A 16,974-nucleotide genomic window follows, 5' to 3' on the forward strand; every position below is an offset into this window, starting at 1 on the left:
TATATCATCTGAGCGGTCACTCTCCTAAAATTGCCGTACGTATGAATACAATACACGAATACAATCTGGAGATATAGCCTTTCCAATGCTACAACTGTAGCAAAGGTGCCATTCACAATTTGCTTGGAAATGGCGTAGAATAGTCTGGTTTGTTGCCTTACGATGGTCGCATTATAATTGATACACAATATCCGTACTTGGTATATCACCTGAACAGCCACTCTTCTAAAATCGCCGTAAGTATGAATAAAATACACTTATTCGCTCTGGAGATATAGCCTTTCAAATGCTACAACTGTTGCAAAGGTGCCAAGCACAATTTGATTTGAAATGGCGTAGAATAGTCTGGTTTGTTGCCTTACGATGGTCGCATTATAATTGATACACAATATCCGTACTTGGTATATCACCTGAGCGGTCACTCTCCTAAAATTGCCGTACGTATGAATACAATACACTAATACAATCTGGAGATAAAGCCTTTCCAATGCTACAACTGTAGCAAAGGTACCATGCACAATTTGCTTGGAAATGGCGTAGAATAGTCTGGTTTGTTGCCTTACGATGGTCGCATTATAATTGATACAAAATATCCGTACTTGGTATATCATCTGAACAGCCACTCTTCTAAAATCGCCGTAAGTATGAATAAAATACACTTATTTGCTCTGGAGATATAGCCTTTCCAATGCTACAACTGTTGCAAAGGTGCAATGCACAATTTGCTTGGAAATGGCGTAGAATAGTCTGGTATGTTGCCTTACGATGGTCGCATTATAATTGATACACAATATCCGTACTTGGTATGTCACCTAAACAGCCACTCTCCTAAACTCGTCGTATATATGAATACAATATACTTATTCGCTCTGGTGATATAGCCTTTCCAATGCTACAACTGTTGCAAAGGTGCCATGCACGACTTGCTTGGAAATGGCGTAGAATAGTCTGGTTTGTTGCCTTACGATGGTCGCATTATCATTGATACAAAATATCCGTACTTGGTATATCATCTGAGCAGCCACTCTACTAACATCGCCGTATATATGAATACAATATACTTATTCGCTCTGGAGATATAGCCTTTCAAATGCTACAACTGTTGCAAAGGTGCCAAGCACAATTTGCTTGGAAATGGCGTAGAATAGTATGGTTTGTTGCCTTACGATGGTCGCATTATAATTGATACAAAATATCCGTACTTGGTATATCACCTGAGCGGTCACTCTCCTAAAATTGTCGTACGTATGAATACAATACACTAATACAATCTGGAGATATAGCCTTTCCAATGCTACAACTGTAGCAAAGGTGCCATGCACAATTTGCTTGGAAATGGCGTAGAATAGTCTGGTTTGTTGCCTTACGATGGTCGCATTATAATTCATACAAAATATCCGTACTTGGTATATCATCTGAACAGCCACTCTTCTAAAATCGCCGTAAGTATGAATACAATATACTTATTCGCTCTGGAGATATAGCCTTTCCAATGCTACAACTGTTGCAAAGGTGCCATGCACGACTTGCTTGGAAATGGCGTAGAATAGTCTAGTTTGTTGCCTTACGATGGTCGCATTATAATTGATACACAATATCCGTACTTGGTATATCACCTGAACAGCCACTCTTCTAAAATCGCCGTAAGTATGAATAAAATACACTTATTCGCTCTGGAGATATAGCCTTTCAAATGCTACAACTGTTGCAAAGGTGCCAAGCACAATTTGATTTGAAATGGAGTAGAATAGTATGGTTTGTTGCCTTACGATGGTCGCATTATAATTGATACAAAATATCCGTACTTGGTATATCACCTGAGCAGCCACTCTCCTAAAATCGCCGTACGTATGAATACAATTCACTAATACAATCTGGAGATATAGCCTTTCCAATGCTACAAGTATTGCAAAGGTGCCATGCACAATTTGCTTTGAAATGGCGTAGAATAGTATAGTTTGTTGCCTTACGATGGTCGCATTATAATTGATACACAATAACCGTACTTGGTATATCACCTAAACAGCCACTCTCCTTAAATTGTCCTACGTATGAATACAATATACTTATTCGCTCTGGAGATATAGCCTTTCCAATGCTACAACTGTAGCAAAGGTGCCATGCACAATTTGCTTGGAAATGGCATAGAATAGCCTGGTTTGTTGCCTTACGATGGTCGCATTATAATTCATACAAAATATCCGTACTTGGTATATCACCTGAACAGCCACTCTTCTAAAATCGCCGTAAATATGAATAAAATACACTTATTCGCTCTGGAGATATAGCCTTTCCAATGCTACAACTGTTGCAAAGGTGCAATGCACAATTTGCTTGGAAATGGCGTAGAATAGTCTGATATGTTGCCTTACGATGGTCGCATTATAATTGATACACAATATCCGTACTTGGTATATCACCTAAACAGCCACTCTTCTAAAATCGTCGTATATATGAATACAATATACTTATTCGCTCTGGTGATATAGCCTTTCCAATGCTACAACTGTTGCAAAGGTGCCATGCACGACTTGCTTGGAAATGGCGTAGAATAGTCTGGTTTGTTGCCTTACGATGGTCGCATTATAATTGATACAAAATATCCGTACTTGGTATATCACCTGAGCAGCCACTCTACTAAAATCGCCGTACATATGAATACAATATACTTATTCGCTCTGGAGATATAGCCTTTCAAATGCTACAACTGTTGCAAAGGTGCCAAGCACAATTTGCTTTGAAATGGCGTAGAATAGTATGGTTTGTTGCCTTACGATGGTCGCATTATAATTGATACACAATAACCGTACTTGGTATATCACCTAAACAGCCACTCTCCTAAAATTGTCGTACGTATGAATACACTATACTTATTCGCTCTGGAGATATAGCCTTTCCAATGCTACAACTGTTGCAAAGGTGCCATGCACGACTTGCTTGGAAATGGCGTAGAATAATCTAGTTTGTTGCCTTACGATGGTCGCATTATAATTGATACAAAATATCCGTACTTGGTATATCATCTGAGCAGCCACTCTACTAAAATCGCCGTACATATGAATACAATATTTTTATTCGTTCTGGAGATATAGCCTTTCCAATGCTACAACTGTTGCAATGGTGCCATGCACAATTTGCTTGGAAATGGCGTAGAATAGTCTGGTTTGTTGCCTTACGATGGTCGCATTATAATTGATACACAATATCCGTACTTGGTATATCATCTGAGCGGTCACTCTCCTAAAATTGCCGTACGTATGAATACAATACACTAATACAATCTGGAGATATAGCCTTTCCAATGCTACAACTGTTGCAAAGGTGCCATTCACAATTTGCTTGGAAATGGCGTAGAATAGTCTGGTTTGTTGCCTTACGATGGTCGCATTATAATTGATACACAATATCCGTACTTGGTATATCATCTGAGCGGTCACTCTCCTAAAATTGCCGTACGTATGAATACAATACACGAATACAATCTGGAGATATAGCCTTTCCAATGCTACAACTGTAGCAAAGGTGCCATTCACAATTTGCTTGGAAATGGCGTAGAATAGTCTGGTTTGTTGCCTTACGATGGTCGCATTATAATTCATACAAAATATCCGTACTTGGTATATCACCTGAACAGCCACTCTTCTAAAATTGCCGTAAGTATGAATAAAATACATTTATTCGCTCTGGAGATATAGCCTTTCAAATGCTACAACTGTTGCAAAGGTGCCAAGCACAATTTGCTTCGAAATGGCGTAGAATAGTATGGTTTGTTGCCTTACGATGGTCGCATTATAATTGATACAAAATATCCGTACTTGGTATATCATCTGAGCAGCCACTCTCCTAAAATCGCCGTACGTATGAATACAATTCACTAATACAATCTGGAGATATAGCCTTTCCAATGCTACAAGTATTGAAAAATTGCCAAGCAGAATAGTTTGGTTTGTTGCCTTACGATGGTCGCATTATAATTGATACACAATATCCGTACTTGGTATATCACCTAAACAGCCACTCTCCTAAACTCGTCGTATATATGAATACAATATACTTATTCGCTCTGGTGATATAGCCTTTCCAATGCTACAACTGTTGCAAAGGTGCCATGCACGACTTGCTTGGAAATGGCGTAGAATAGTCTAGTTTGTTGCCTTACGATGGTCGCATTATAATTGATACAAAACATCCGTACTTGGTATATCATCTGAGCAGCCACTCTACTAAAATCGCCGTAGATATGAATACAATATACTTATTCGCTCTGGAGATATAGCCTTTCAAATGCTACAACTGTTGCAAAGGTGCCAAGCACAATTTGCTTTGAAATGGCGTAGAATAGTATGGTTTGTTGCCTTACGATGGTCGCATTATAATTGATACAAAATAACCGTACTTGGTATATCATCTGAGCAGCCACTCTACTAAAATCGCCGTACATATGAATACAATATTTTTATTCGTTCTGGAGATATAGCCTTTCCAATGCTACAACTGTTGCAATGGTGCCATGCACAATTTGCTTGGAAATGGCGTAGATTAGTATGGTTTGTTGCCTTACGATGGTCGCATTATAATTGATACAAAATATCCGTACTTGGTATATCATCTGAGCAGCCACTCTCCTAAAATCGCCGTACATATGAATACAATATTTTTATTCGTTCTGGAGATATAGCCTTTCCAATGCTACAACTGTTGCAATGGTGCCATGCACAATTTGCTTGGAAATGGCGTAGAATAGTATGGTTTGTTGCCTTACGATGGTCGCATTATAATTGATACAAAATATCCGTACTTGGTATATCATCTGAGCAGCCACTCTCCTAAAATCGCCGTACATATGAATACAATATTTTTATTCGTTCTGGAGATATAGCCTTTCCAATGCTACAACTCACTGGACAAAATATCATCCATTCCAACATTTCCAAAACTTGGAAATACCGTCATTCCAATTGGAAATATGACCATTCCAAAATTTGGAAAGGTCATATTTCCAAGCTTGGAAATGTTTGGAAATGTTTGGAAATGTTTGGATTTGTTTGGATTTGTTTGGAAATGTTTGAATACATAGGTGATTTTATGTCTGCTTCTTCTGTCTGCTGGTTAAGCTGTTCAGATCGTTTCCAAAGTGGATTTGCTGCAATATTCTATCCCAACGCTTTAGTTGAATACATAATACTGTTTATAAATGTATTTGACGGTGCAACACATCAAGAATTTACTGCCGCTTCTTCAACTTGTGTGCACTTGAGATTATTATTACGTCGGTAATGCACTCTTTCAAGTGCATCTTTGGCTTAAAGCTTCAAACGAATGCTTTCATAAAATACCCCATTAGATACTTTTCAAATGTTAGGATGTGTTGGCAACACATCATGGTTTTATTGCCGCTTCTTTCAGTTCGTAGGCTTGTATAACGGAACATGGTGGACTTATATGTCTACATATTTGATTTTATGTCACCAAGCTCATTTGTCGATGAAAACATTTCATCTGTAATACGTTACATAAGTGTATCATACTTATGGCCATCATATATTTTGGCAATATTTAGATATCGCAACACATCATGATTTTATTTCAAAGATGCAAAATAAAGGTCACTGAGGGTAGATTTTTTATTTAATTTGTATATAGCGTAGTACAGTGAATTTCTCTTGGTTGTTTAAAAAGCTCACATAAAAGATGTAAGCCTCAATAAATTAAGAATTATGTTTCTACTGGTGCTTCTTCTGGTTCTCAGTTTGTTGTTGCGCTTTGTTCAAATATTTTGTAATATGAACTTAGCACCATAAATGATTTGAAATTTATCACAGGATGTACACCACCACAAGAGAGGCATCGTGGTTTTACTAGTGCTATTTTACAAATCGAATATACCTTTATCAGACATGGCGATGCGATTGAACACCGGATTGGTACCCTGTTATATATGGCTGTTTCCCTCTCTGTTTCTCAGAACTAATCCATAAATTGATAGCATTATAACTAAACTGCTGTCGAGGTGTTCATTCCAAATCTTACATTTCACCAAGCCATGCAGAAATAACAAAAATACAAAACACAGGATGAACGTGAATTTATATTCAGGATATCATGTCATAGTTCAAGGTATATGTACAATAAATAACACTTGGGCACATCACTGGGTAATGATCATACATGTATACAATTATATCTACAATAATACACATACAAGAACTAAAATATAGAATGTACAATTAAAATTTCTATTTAAAGCAAAACTTTACAACAACAATAAACCAATAAATTACACACACACAAATCTGTCCCTTGGTGACACAAATGTAACTGTCCTGGTACCTATTTGTCCCTCAATTTTGACGAATTTACCCTTAATTCGTTGAATGGGCATAAACGAAGATGGACCAGAGTCAACATACATGGAAGAGTGCCAGGCTTCCACTGGTCGGCCACAATGGTTTTTTAGTTTATCTTCAAGTTCCCGATACCATTGAACTTCTGCAAGGATGTGTCTCTTCTCTATGCCGTCAACTCTTGCTGAGTGCTGAAGGTATCTCAATACCTTTCCAGGTCTCGGAGAAACCCCCCAACCAATTTTCCCGTCCCCGTCTGTCCAGTAGGCAGTGATGTAAGAAGATCTCACACTTTGAGACTTGGCAGATCCAAAGACTTCTGATCCAAGGTATAGAGTTTTTATTTCCCTAACGGCCGGCAAAGTCTCGACTGTTTCGCCATAGAGGGCTCTGTACATTTCTTGAAGGGAGTGTTCATCATTTTCAGTGAGGCCACGGACTTTATATTTTGAAAAAATGAACCTGTCAATGTCAGTCCACTGAAGGTTTTCAATGTGATGAAGTCGGGATGACATCTGTCGGAGCTGCAAGCATTCACTTGAATTAATCTTGCCAAGAGTACCCACTTTAATGTTAGCTGTAACAGTGGCGATGATCGGCTCAAGGGTGTCTCCAAAGTGAAACTCGTCATCTAAGACCAATCCAAGGAGATGAGAATGGCTTACGAAACGTCTCATCAGCTGCAGTTCTACGCTTTTCTTGTTAGTTGTGTAGTCGCCCAGCATACCATTAAACCGTTCAAAACTGAACAGCCAAAACGAGTAAATGGGTCCAAAGTCCTGAACACACTCAATCAGATGACCATGCAAGTGCATGTTAGGGGTAACTCTGTCACGGCCATATAATCGCTCAAAATTCTCACAGAAGCGCATCAGTAATAAATCTGCCATTTTTATGTCATTTTCAGTTAATACTCGGCAACACAAATATCTACAGGCCAATACAAAATTTCGCCAACATTCTAAATGATCATCAGAAATAACATCCTTCAGTGCATACACAGAAAACAGTAACGTCCAGTTTTTAAACTGGTCTGCACTAAACCCTGCAAAACCGGAGGAAATCTTATGTGGGATGCGACCAATGTCACTTGGACAGTTAACTGCATCCACCTTTGCTTGGATAGTGTCTAAGTTCTTGTCAGTTAGTACACCAGTGTCTCTCCATACATGCAACATATGTTTTGATGTCCCCAGAAACAAATTGTGCATAGGGTCCACAACAGACATTTTGATCAGATCAAGGTATGGCAGCTCAGACAAGACGGAGTATCTTGTTCCATACGAACTCGCAAGTGCTTCTCTATCTGTCTTGGTTCTGGCACTTGTGATGTGTCTAATTTCTCGTATATGCTTTTCATGGGTGCGAGGTATCCACTGAGTTCTGTCAAAACCACTGTAGTCTCTTTTGCCGAATTCACCAGGAAAAGACTTCTTGCACCGAGAACACCCTTTGACGGCTGCATGTCCCAGAAAGCCACATAACTTTCGGCAAGCAGGGATATCACATCCAATGCACATTAAGGCCAAGCGAAATATCTTAGAGTTGAATGAAAAACCTACTGTCCATGCTTCAAGAAGCTCATCAACTAAAGGTTGTACAAAACTGTTTGTAGGGGGTTCTTTCTTCATGTGCGGTATAATACCAACAATGATAACATTCTCACGTTTGTAACGTTCTTCTCGAGGTAGATTGAGGATGACTAAATACATTACACCTACAGAGTATTTGACGTGTTTGAATGGCTGAAACCAGTCTAAATTAAGCATAAGGCCATAGTTTCTCTTCTTCTTCAAATATGTCCCACTGAAGCTCTTCCAGATACGACCATCATACACGTCATGCAAAGTACCATCACTAACGACCCTGTCACGCCATTGTTCACATTTCTCCTCAAAACCTGGTCTTGACAAAAAGTTAAAAAGTGAATCTTTCAGAGATTTAAAATAATAGTTCTTATGTGGTACAAGCTTCTTCTTGCCAGAGGAAAGGGTCATACTTTGTAACAGTTGTGCACCACAAGGCTGGCGATAATGTCTCATTGGGTGATTAGGTTGGGAGACGTTTGAACAAGTCATACTGACTTCTTCTCCTTCGAAAACAGAAATACAGTCAGAATATCTATATATGCTACAGCATGCTGGGCATACAACATAGTGGAAAAAGTTATTGTCGTCAATTCTGAGTAATTTCTTGAGCAGGAAAATAGTACTTGGGAACATCGGTACTACAACAGCAAGGAACTTGTAATGCTGAGCGGCAACGGCGAGAAGGGCATGAAGGTATTTCAGAAGGAATGCGATGGCATTTGAGGAAATATAAAATACAGACTGCCAAATGCAGAGGAAGAAACATGTCCATAAGATGAGTGCCTTAAAAAATGGTTTCACTTCCGGTGAGGCAGGTTGAGAGGATTCAGCTTGCTGAGGTTTTCTCGGTTGAAAACTCTGAAGCAGATCGTCAATCTCATCTTCATCAAAGTATACCTCTTCATCATCGTCAGAGCTGTCTTGAGATGCAGGTTCAGGTTCTGTACTCGGACAAGTGCCTTTGTGTCGCTTGTAATTAGAAGAAGAGGAAAAAGAGTTTCCACAGTCTTCACAGCGTTTTCTCTTCATAAAGGAGGCCATGATTCCTGAAAAAGATAGTAACAAATTAGTAGTTTGTACATAAGATAGACAATACATCTAAACCTGTTACATTAATAAACATACACATCATCCGTTCATGTGGGAAGTACCTATATGCCTACAGCATAAAGAGGTCAATGAACAGATAAATGTTTATTGATAACTATTTCTAAAGTGACGGAATATCCGTTTTGTTAAATATACTTTTAGTATTTTGTGTGTGTGTGTGTGTGTGTGTGTATGTGTGTGTGTGTGTGTGTGTGTGTGTGTATGTGTGTGTGTGTGTGTGTGTGAGGTAGAAGAAGAATTGTACACCATAAAAATGGCTACGTATGTAGTTGGGGTAGATATGTTGAATGCCCGGCCAGTATGACCTTTGAGTCACTACAGTTTCAGTCATTAAAATGCGTAAAACAGTATTTGAGTGAAAGAAAACACTATAAGTGAGTGAAACGAAATACCTCAGTACAGGCACACCCAGTCCCACAACCCCAAGTCTGCATGTATCAATACTCATACCTGCCACATCCTCAATCACTTAACTTACTCACACAATCATCTGACAACATGTTCGCCAACCCTCGTATCACAACGCATGCACGCATGCACGCACGCACACTCGCACACACCCCCACCCACATCACATTCTTCTTTCCCCACCATTATGTCTACGTCAGCCAACATGGATCCATGCACATGCTTTCATACATAATCCATCCTCCCACCATTCCCCAACATCCATCGAACTATAACTATATCCGCCCTCATGTATCGGTATTCGTGCTTTCATACATACATACACCCCTCTACCATTCCCCTACATCCATCGCAGTATAACTATGACTATAACCGCCTTCGTGCATCTGCACTTATGTTCACATTGCATTGCATATGCATCGAATTACACGTTTAAAATATCGTAAATATTTTACAACATGTACATATTATATATCAGCAAACAGAGATTATAACGCAATAGATTTCATCCGTCAAAACATCACAGAAAGAGGGGCAGCCTGGAATTTTACAATGGCATCTGAATGCACTAAGACGTTCAACTGGTCAGGAGGTGAGAGTTGCGGAAGATTACGGTAAACTTCAGTTACAGATCTCCATTACGAATATCTAAAGTATGAATAAAGATCACAGCTTGCTATGACGTGTACTTCATGACTGCAGAATTTGCAATGTCCTTAGCTCTAAATTGTATGTCTAAATGCTTATGTAGACAAAGACCCAAATGTATATAGGCATGACCATATTATATTGTACGCACATATCACCACATTTAAAAACAAAGCTAGATTGAGTCTTTTAAGGGCATTAAGAACTGATACACACAAGGAAATATATTTATGGATGTCAACGGAGGAACACTGCGTTTCGGAATATATACATTCTCCTTCATCAGGTGCATATTATTAAATGCTATGAGGCAGAGAACATATATTTGTACCTGTAAGAACAACAAAAGTAAAACGATAGCAAAGAAGGGAACGCAACAAGGGAAGCCAACAGATAACTGGCATGGCGCTGATTACCCCGCCTCCCGTTTGCCCATTGTCCATTTCCCATTACCAATCATTCATAAGTTAAGTTTTGGCTTTAATTAGTCCATTGATAATCAACCATCAACGTCTATTATCTCCACCCTAAAAATATGTAGTTTACTGAGAAAGTGGTATCCAAATATAATGTGTGTTACTGTTGATCACTTTCTTAAAGGCATTTTGGTTCAAAGCTTTCGGTCATAGAAGCCGTGCCATTTTTCTCTTGTCAGAGGAGTACACAAAGTATACGTCATCTGGACTAACATTTTTGGTTCGGTGGCTGGGTTAGATCGCCAACTTTGTGTTCTGGCGATTGGGTGCCTCACTCACAGTGTGGGTTCAAATCCCGGACGGGACTCAACCCAAGAAAGTACGAGAATCTGTACTTTACTCAGAAAGTGTTATCCCAATTATAACATTTGTTGTCAAGAAAACACAATAAATGTATATTCGGCTTTGGAAGGGTAATGATATCACAGACATATACGGATATTGATGATGACTTGGAGGAGCTTCGTAACGCACGTCTTCTCAATTCAGGGATTGGTAAATCCAAATATGTGTGTGTGCGTGCGTGCGTGCGTGCGTGCGTAAATGTGGGCCTGTTGGATGTTACATAAAACATTTATCTTGAGCGGGATGGTAGTTCGAGTTGGATTAGCATGTTAACAATGTGATCTTCTTTAGGCAGAGAATGCCGCGCATGAATGTATTGATGAAATTCCTAGGTACATGGGGCCTTTTCGTCCTCAGGAATACCCACAGTGGAGACTTCAATGGGGATAGGTTGTACTCAATGTGCTACCTGGTAGATTTTGTGTCATCAGACCGGACAACGTTTCACTTTTCACTTTCCATTTACTTATATCGGAAATTGAATGTTCATCTTAATTGATATTGTTGAACATGTAATATATTTTTAAAGAAATAAAACAGTGACATAATAACTACAACTTTATGTGAGCGCGAGTAGCTTTTTTGGAATGAGATGAATAAGTCTTATAAAGTTGTAAGCTTCTTCACAACCGTGTAACTATGAATTGACTTTATTGTGTAATCAAAAAAGAGATAGGACCTAAAATAGCCAAATTTCATACGATTTCACTTGTCCACCATCTTGGATGCAAGGCGAAAACATTTCAGCGCGTTTGAAGCCACTGAGAATGCCCCCTGCAGAGTTGGACGAACATTCTGCGGTGGCGCGGCTGAGTTGACCAGAGGCTATCAGCAGTATTTCCTATCCAGGTTATTTAGGTCAGTTGTTTGTGTGTGTGTGTGTGTGTGTGTGTGTGTGCGTGCGTGCGTGCGTGCGTGTGTGCGTGCGTGTGGACGTGCGTGCGTGCGTGTGGGGGGTGGGGGCGGGGGCGTGGGGGGTGATATTGGGGGGATAGATGATAGATTTAGCAACAAGTAAGGTCATCTTGAGTGGGGGGGTATTCGCAGATGGATTAGCATATGAACTATGATTCTCTTTAGGCCGAAAATGAGGATCCACGATGTTCGACCTGGTAGAAGTGTTATCAAACCTCACAGCATTGGTTTTTTGACTGACTGTAGCGTCAAAACAAACTCATTCATTTACTTGAACTGAATGTTCATCTTAATTGTTATGGATAGTCACGGAGCCATGATCCAGAGAACAGGGTGTCATTAGATAGAAATAAACTAAGTAATAATAGGATTACCAGAAAAACGGGGTTTTACACACAATCCAATAAACTGCGCTCATTAACACCAGAGTAAGTCAGTACAAGATTGAAAACTGCCCCATAATTATGTATGACATGCTTGTCGGGTATTGCTACATATATATGTGAAAACAAAGTTATTAAAATGAAGAGCAAAACTGATGAAAGTTAACAATAAACGTGTATACGTGTTATATCGTCACTGCAAAAATAATGATTGTTTTTCTTTAGTATTAACATTCAAATACGTTATATATGTATCTGTATTAGCGATATTGTCTTTGTTCCGACGGTGAGTCAGCGTTAGCCGTACTATCTCGTAGTATAATTGAATTTCTGAAGACATTACGATACAGTTTTTCTGATGCATCACGTCTGCACTAGCGCTTGATAACAGCCTTGTGTTTGGGTGTTTCAGTGGTTTAAATCGCTGCTCTTGATATTGTTGATTAAACTTTGATACTGTGAACAATATAATGTTATGTGAGAGGTTGACTTTAGAACGGTAACATACTAATAGTATATAGGATGACATAAACAGAACAATAAGAAGTTCGTCCAGATTAGTGTATAGGCAACATTTAATAATTAAAATAATTACATTCAACAACTCCCCTTTTAAGTCCATTTTCCTGACTTATAAGTAAATGCAAGAACAATCGGCCGGAATAAAATGTATAGTTCTTGTCCACTTCCATATGACTATATAGCATACAATAAGCTATCGGGTCCCGTTTAGATCGGTTTGGGCGGCAGCCTAGATAGCCATAGAATAGTTTCATCTTGGAATCTCCCATATCACTGGGGCTCCTCTTTAATTTAAATGGAGTTACTCGTTACGATTCCGAACCTTCACGTGACTGAGTTTATGAACCATTGTCAAATAGTGGTGACATTAAATCTAGGAAACAATACGCGAAGTCGCGCATGCACAGAACGGAAAATTTGGTCAAGGCATTAAGTAATCCGCATGCGCAGAACGATTGATTTCAGTACTTCCGCTAAGCGCTTCGAGTGCAGCGTCAAACGCGGGCCTGTAATCTAACACGCGGAGACTGACCAATGAAATCTGAGAAGTAGAAATACCGGTAGACGCTGTTGCTTGATTGACAATGTCAATCAAGAAAGGGAGGAGCTTAACGCTATCGTTCTCTCCCAGTAAATTCCGATGTCAAATAACGACGTTATTTGGACGGAAAAACGATGGTTTGAAAACGTCCAAATAACGTCGTTTTTCCGTCCAATGACCATATACGGAAAAAACCGACGTTTTCGTGTTTGCAGTGTAAGGATGCCACTGTCTTAAATATACATGTTAAAAACTAGTAAGCACTATTTCTATGGTTTACTATTTCTATAGCAGAATATGCAGGTACAATTTACTGACGAAGAACTGGACGAAAGGTTTGGTTTAAATGCAGAAAAAGTCACATGCCACATCTTAATGTCATTCCATACAATAAACACTTGCGACCAAATACGTATTCATGGTGATAGTGTTTACAGAGATCGAGTTTCTGTGCCAGTTATATAATGATAAACTTATACAGCCTTTCAAAAAGCAATAATTCATTAAATAAAAATTGATGTAATGCTCAAGCCATAGCTTCGTCACGTCCTTATACGATAACAATAAAAACGTGAATCCATACACTTTTAGGTTAATCATATTGGTTCTACCATGATGTTAGCCTGTTCTGGATTCTGATGTGGTCAGTCAAACTGAATCAGAGGTATCAAAGGAGTGTAAGTTGTCTCGTACGAAAGTATCAATATAACATCAGTCGGTAAAATACTTCGAACATTTATACCATCAAATCTAAGTGGACTTAACAAATAATGAATAATTAATATTTCGGTGTGAAATGCAATTAAATTGGTTATGGACCGCGAAATAATGCTTAATTTCACATATAAATCTAGTATGAAAGGTTTTTAATGCTGCGTTTGTTGCTTTCAACTGTCGTTTGTTTCGTGGCGTTCTTGTACAAAATCCCACCCCTTTCATATTATCATCGTTGAAAGCAAAGAGTTCATACGCAATTCTCACTATGTTCACATAATTATATATTCTCTCAATTAAAAACAAAGTAGTTTTGTTTCCAAAATAACACGATCTATTGTTGAAGTTGCCAGAATACTTATAGATAAATAGTCATTGGATTTGTCATAGTGAGTCGTATATAGTGTTTCCAACATCACTCTTATTGGAACAAGAAGTATATTGACACTGTATTCATATATGCACCGTTCACATTTATTTGTAGTAAGATAACTAAAAACGAGTCAAGAGGCGTCACTCTATTATCTAACAGAACCCTAAACGAATTAACAGACATTAAAACGGTAAGTTTTCGAAATATAATCAATACCCCATTCTACAGTTCAATATTTCTCTAGTGCATGCTCGCCTCAGACTCGGGTTTAGTTATGTAACTGGTCATGTATAAGATTTATATCTGAATGCTTGATGAACACAACGGATCCAATTCTGTTTTAGTGCATGGAAATTACAGTAAAGTTAAGATCTACAATAACTGGTTGCGAACTAGTTACAGTTTTATAATTTCCCTGTATCAAGAAGAAAAGATTTGGCATAATGCTCAGGTCGGCAATTAATGGTTGGCAGTTTTATCTCTTTCTAGAGTGATAGCTTTCATTATGGAAGAATGATATTTGAATTTCACACTTTCTAAAGTGACGGTTATCTGAAGATTGTCAACATATTCATCTTTTGAATTCCGATTACCCTCACGTGTATCTTATCATAACATTTTACGCATAAGTCTTTATTGGTTCTCGCTATTGGTGAAATTGTGCCGTCTATGTACGACTATGATATTTTTAATATATCATAGTTCAAAAGACGTTCTCGTCAACTACGGACATACCCAATGTCGTATTCTCGTTATGAAAAACCTACCTCGCAGTCGTGAAATGGTATCAAGGACACTAAACTAATTAAATATTTTATCTGGGAGTGGTATAGCCGGAGTTGTACTGAGACATTTCAGAAATTAACATACTCTCGACTCACATTCACTTTCGACAACTTAGACAGTAGTTTCGTATGGTATGAAAGCAACTTCTAAATCTGTTTGAAAAATCGCAAAGAAAAGCTGTTTACATGTAACGCATTGCCATCTAATCTACATCATATCGTCAAACAAGACATTGTTTTCAGCTTTCATTAATCAATATCTTCTACGCAACATAACATCTACATGGGAGAAGTAAAATGATTACTTACTTATTCAGTTGTTAATCCGGCCCTCTCCAGAAACTTGACCAGTTTCTTAATCTACGATGAATGGCAACTTGAGCAGGCAGCTGGGCAAACACAGGAATGTGATGATTGTTGAAGCATACCAATCAGGGTATACTCTGCCGCTGAGGAGAACGTGTCATATAGCACCAATGACCTACCACGTGACATAGCGAGCAGTCACGTGATATGTTACGCGCGAGAAGTTAATTCCATGGTGTGCAATAGTCTTCATTCCAAACTGACGCCATCTTTCAGTGCTTTTATACAAACAACATTATATTTTATTCATTTAGTTTTTACTTACCTTTTTTAAATAAAATTCACTTTCTGTGAAGCAGACGTTAAATAAACGAAAGAAACAACTCATTTTAGTATCTGAAGTAATCCTTAACTTATTATCTTAAAACTCACCTCTAGTTTTTTACATAATATTCAGTTAGATTATTTACCATATCTTGTTTTGTGTTTGTACCCGTCGGGCACATCCCATTTGTGAAGCCGATGTTGAATGATGATGTGACACTCCCACTCCAAATAAAGGGGATAATAGAATATAAATATTTCAGATAACACTTACTGTTACCTTTAATAAATCTTTTCCTTGTTGTTGTTTTTAATGAATAAAAATAGCTTTTTGGGGTGATTTTTTTGTATCTAAAGATAGTAACCCGGCATGATGAAAGGACAATGTATGAAACGATGAAACAGAAGCAACATATATAACGGAATACGGTTGGTCCTTATAGCCTTCTGTTCTATTTGTAGGAACAGACTAAACAAGAATGCTTCGCTGTGAACTTAATTTTTTCAGTGAAACCCCTATCAAAATACTACCCTTGTTTCTCTTTTCAAAGATTCTAGTTTTCACCTGTTTTGTCTGGTTTAAATTTAACAGTTTTTATTCAGAAAGGCCATACGCCTTTCATACGACAATTCACTGCAATAATGATGAGAAAAACAGATTGAGTTATATCATTGTAGATACAATTACTGGTAGCTGCATATTATATTTTGGCACTATTTACCACGAAAAGACCAAATCATGAGCAAATTTAACTGAAATGTAAAGTGGCTACTCTTTATATTTATTTTCTTATCTTCCTTGTCTATAATCATATGACATTGCCTATGAAATTTGAATAAATAAACAAATATTTTGTTTTCCCATACCGACTGACGATTGTCGTAGAACAAAGATCGTTTCTACAATAGAGGGCCTCATTAGTAATATTTGAACTAATATATTATATTTTGTAAACGCTTTTGCTGGCTGTGACCTAGGCAAACCATGATGTTTTTAGAAGAATCTGCTTTGTTTAAATCACAATCACTGATCCAAACATGTGCGCCAATATGTTAATCCTTCAATAAGATTATCTTATCGTGAGAAGAAAGGTGCCGTTTATGAACTGTGCGTTGCGACTCAACGTTCAACTGAATTGTGAAAACATTTTAGTATTGGGCAGAGACGTCCACATTATACAAATTCTCACT

At 38.2% G+C, this 16,974-nt stretch overlaps 1 protein-coding gene across 1 annotated transcript; it reads right to left on the reverse strand.

Annotated features, from left to right (window-relative positions):
• Nucleotides 1-6,068: 6,068 nt before the first annotated feature.
• On the reverse strand, nucleotides 6,069-15,593 carry LOC125379334. Its single transcript, XM_048395662.1, has 2 exons — nucleotides 15,463-15,593; nucleotides 6,069-8,979 (listed from the first exon to the last, which is right to left on the reverse strand). The coding sequence occupies exon 2, from the start codon at nucleotides 8,972-8,974 to the stop codon at nucleotides 6,278-6,280; it is 2,697 nt and encodes an 898-aa protein (XP_048251619.1). The 5' UTR covers nucleotides 8,975-8,979; nucleotides 15,463-15,593; the 3' UTR covers nucleotides 6,069-6,277.
• Between the last annotated feature and the right edge of the window lie 1,381 nt (nucleotides 15,594-16,974).

Source organism: Haliotis rufescens, unplaced genomic scaffold (genome assembly GCF_023055435.1).
Source record: "Haliotis rufescens isolate VD_foot unplaced genomic scaffold, xgHalRufe1.0.p SCAF_14, whole genome shotgun sequence".
Taxonomy (NCBI): Eukaryota; Metazoa; Mollusca; class Gastropoda; order Lepetellida; family Haliotidae; genus Haliotis; species Haliotis rufescens.

Bases quoted from the DNA above. Each gene is read 5' to 3' on its own strand.
- LOC125379334 (XM_048395662.1), bottom strand. From the start codon at position 8,974: ATGGCCTCCTTTATGAAGAGAAAACGCTGTGAAGACTGTGGAAACTCT.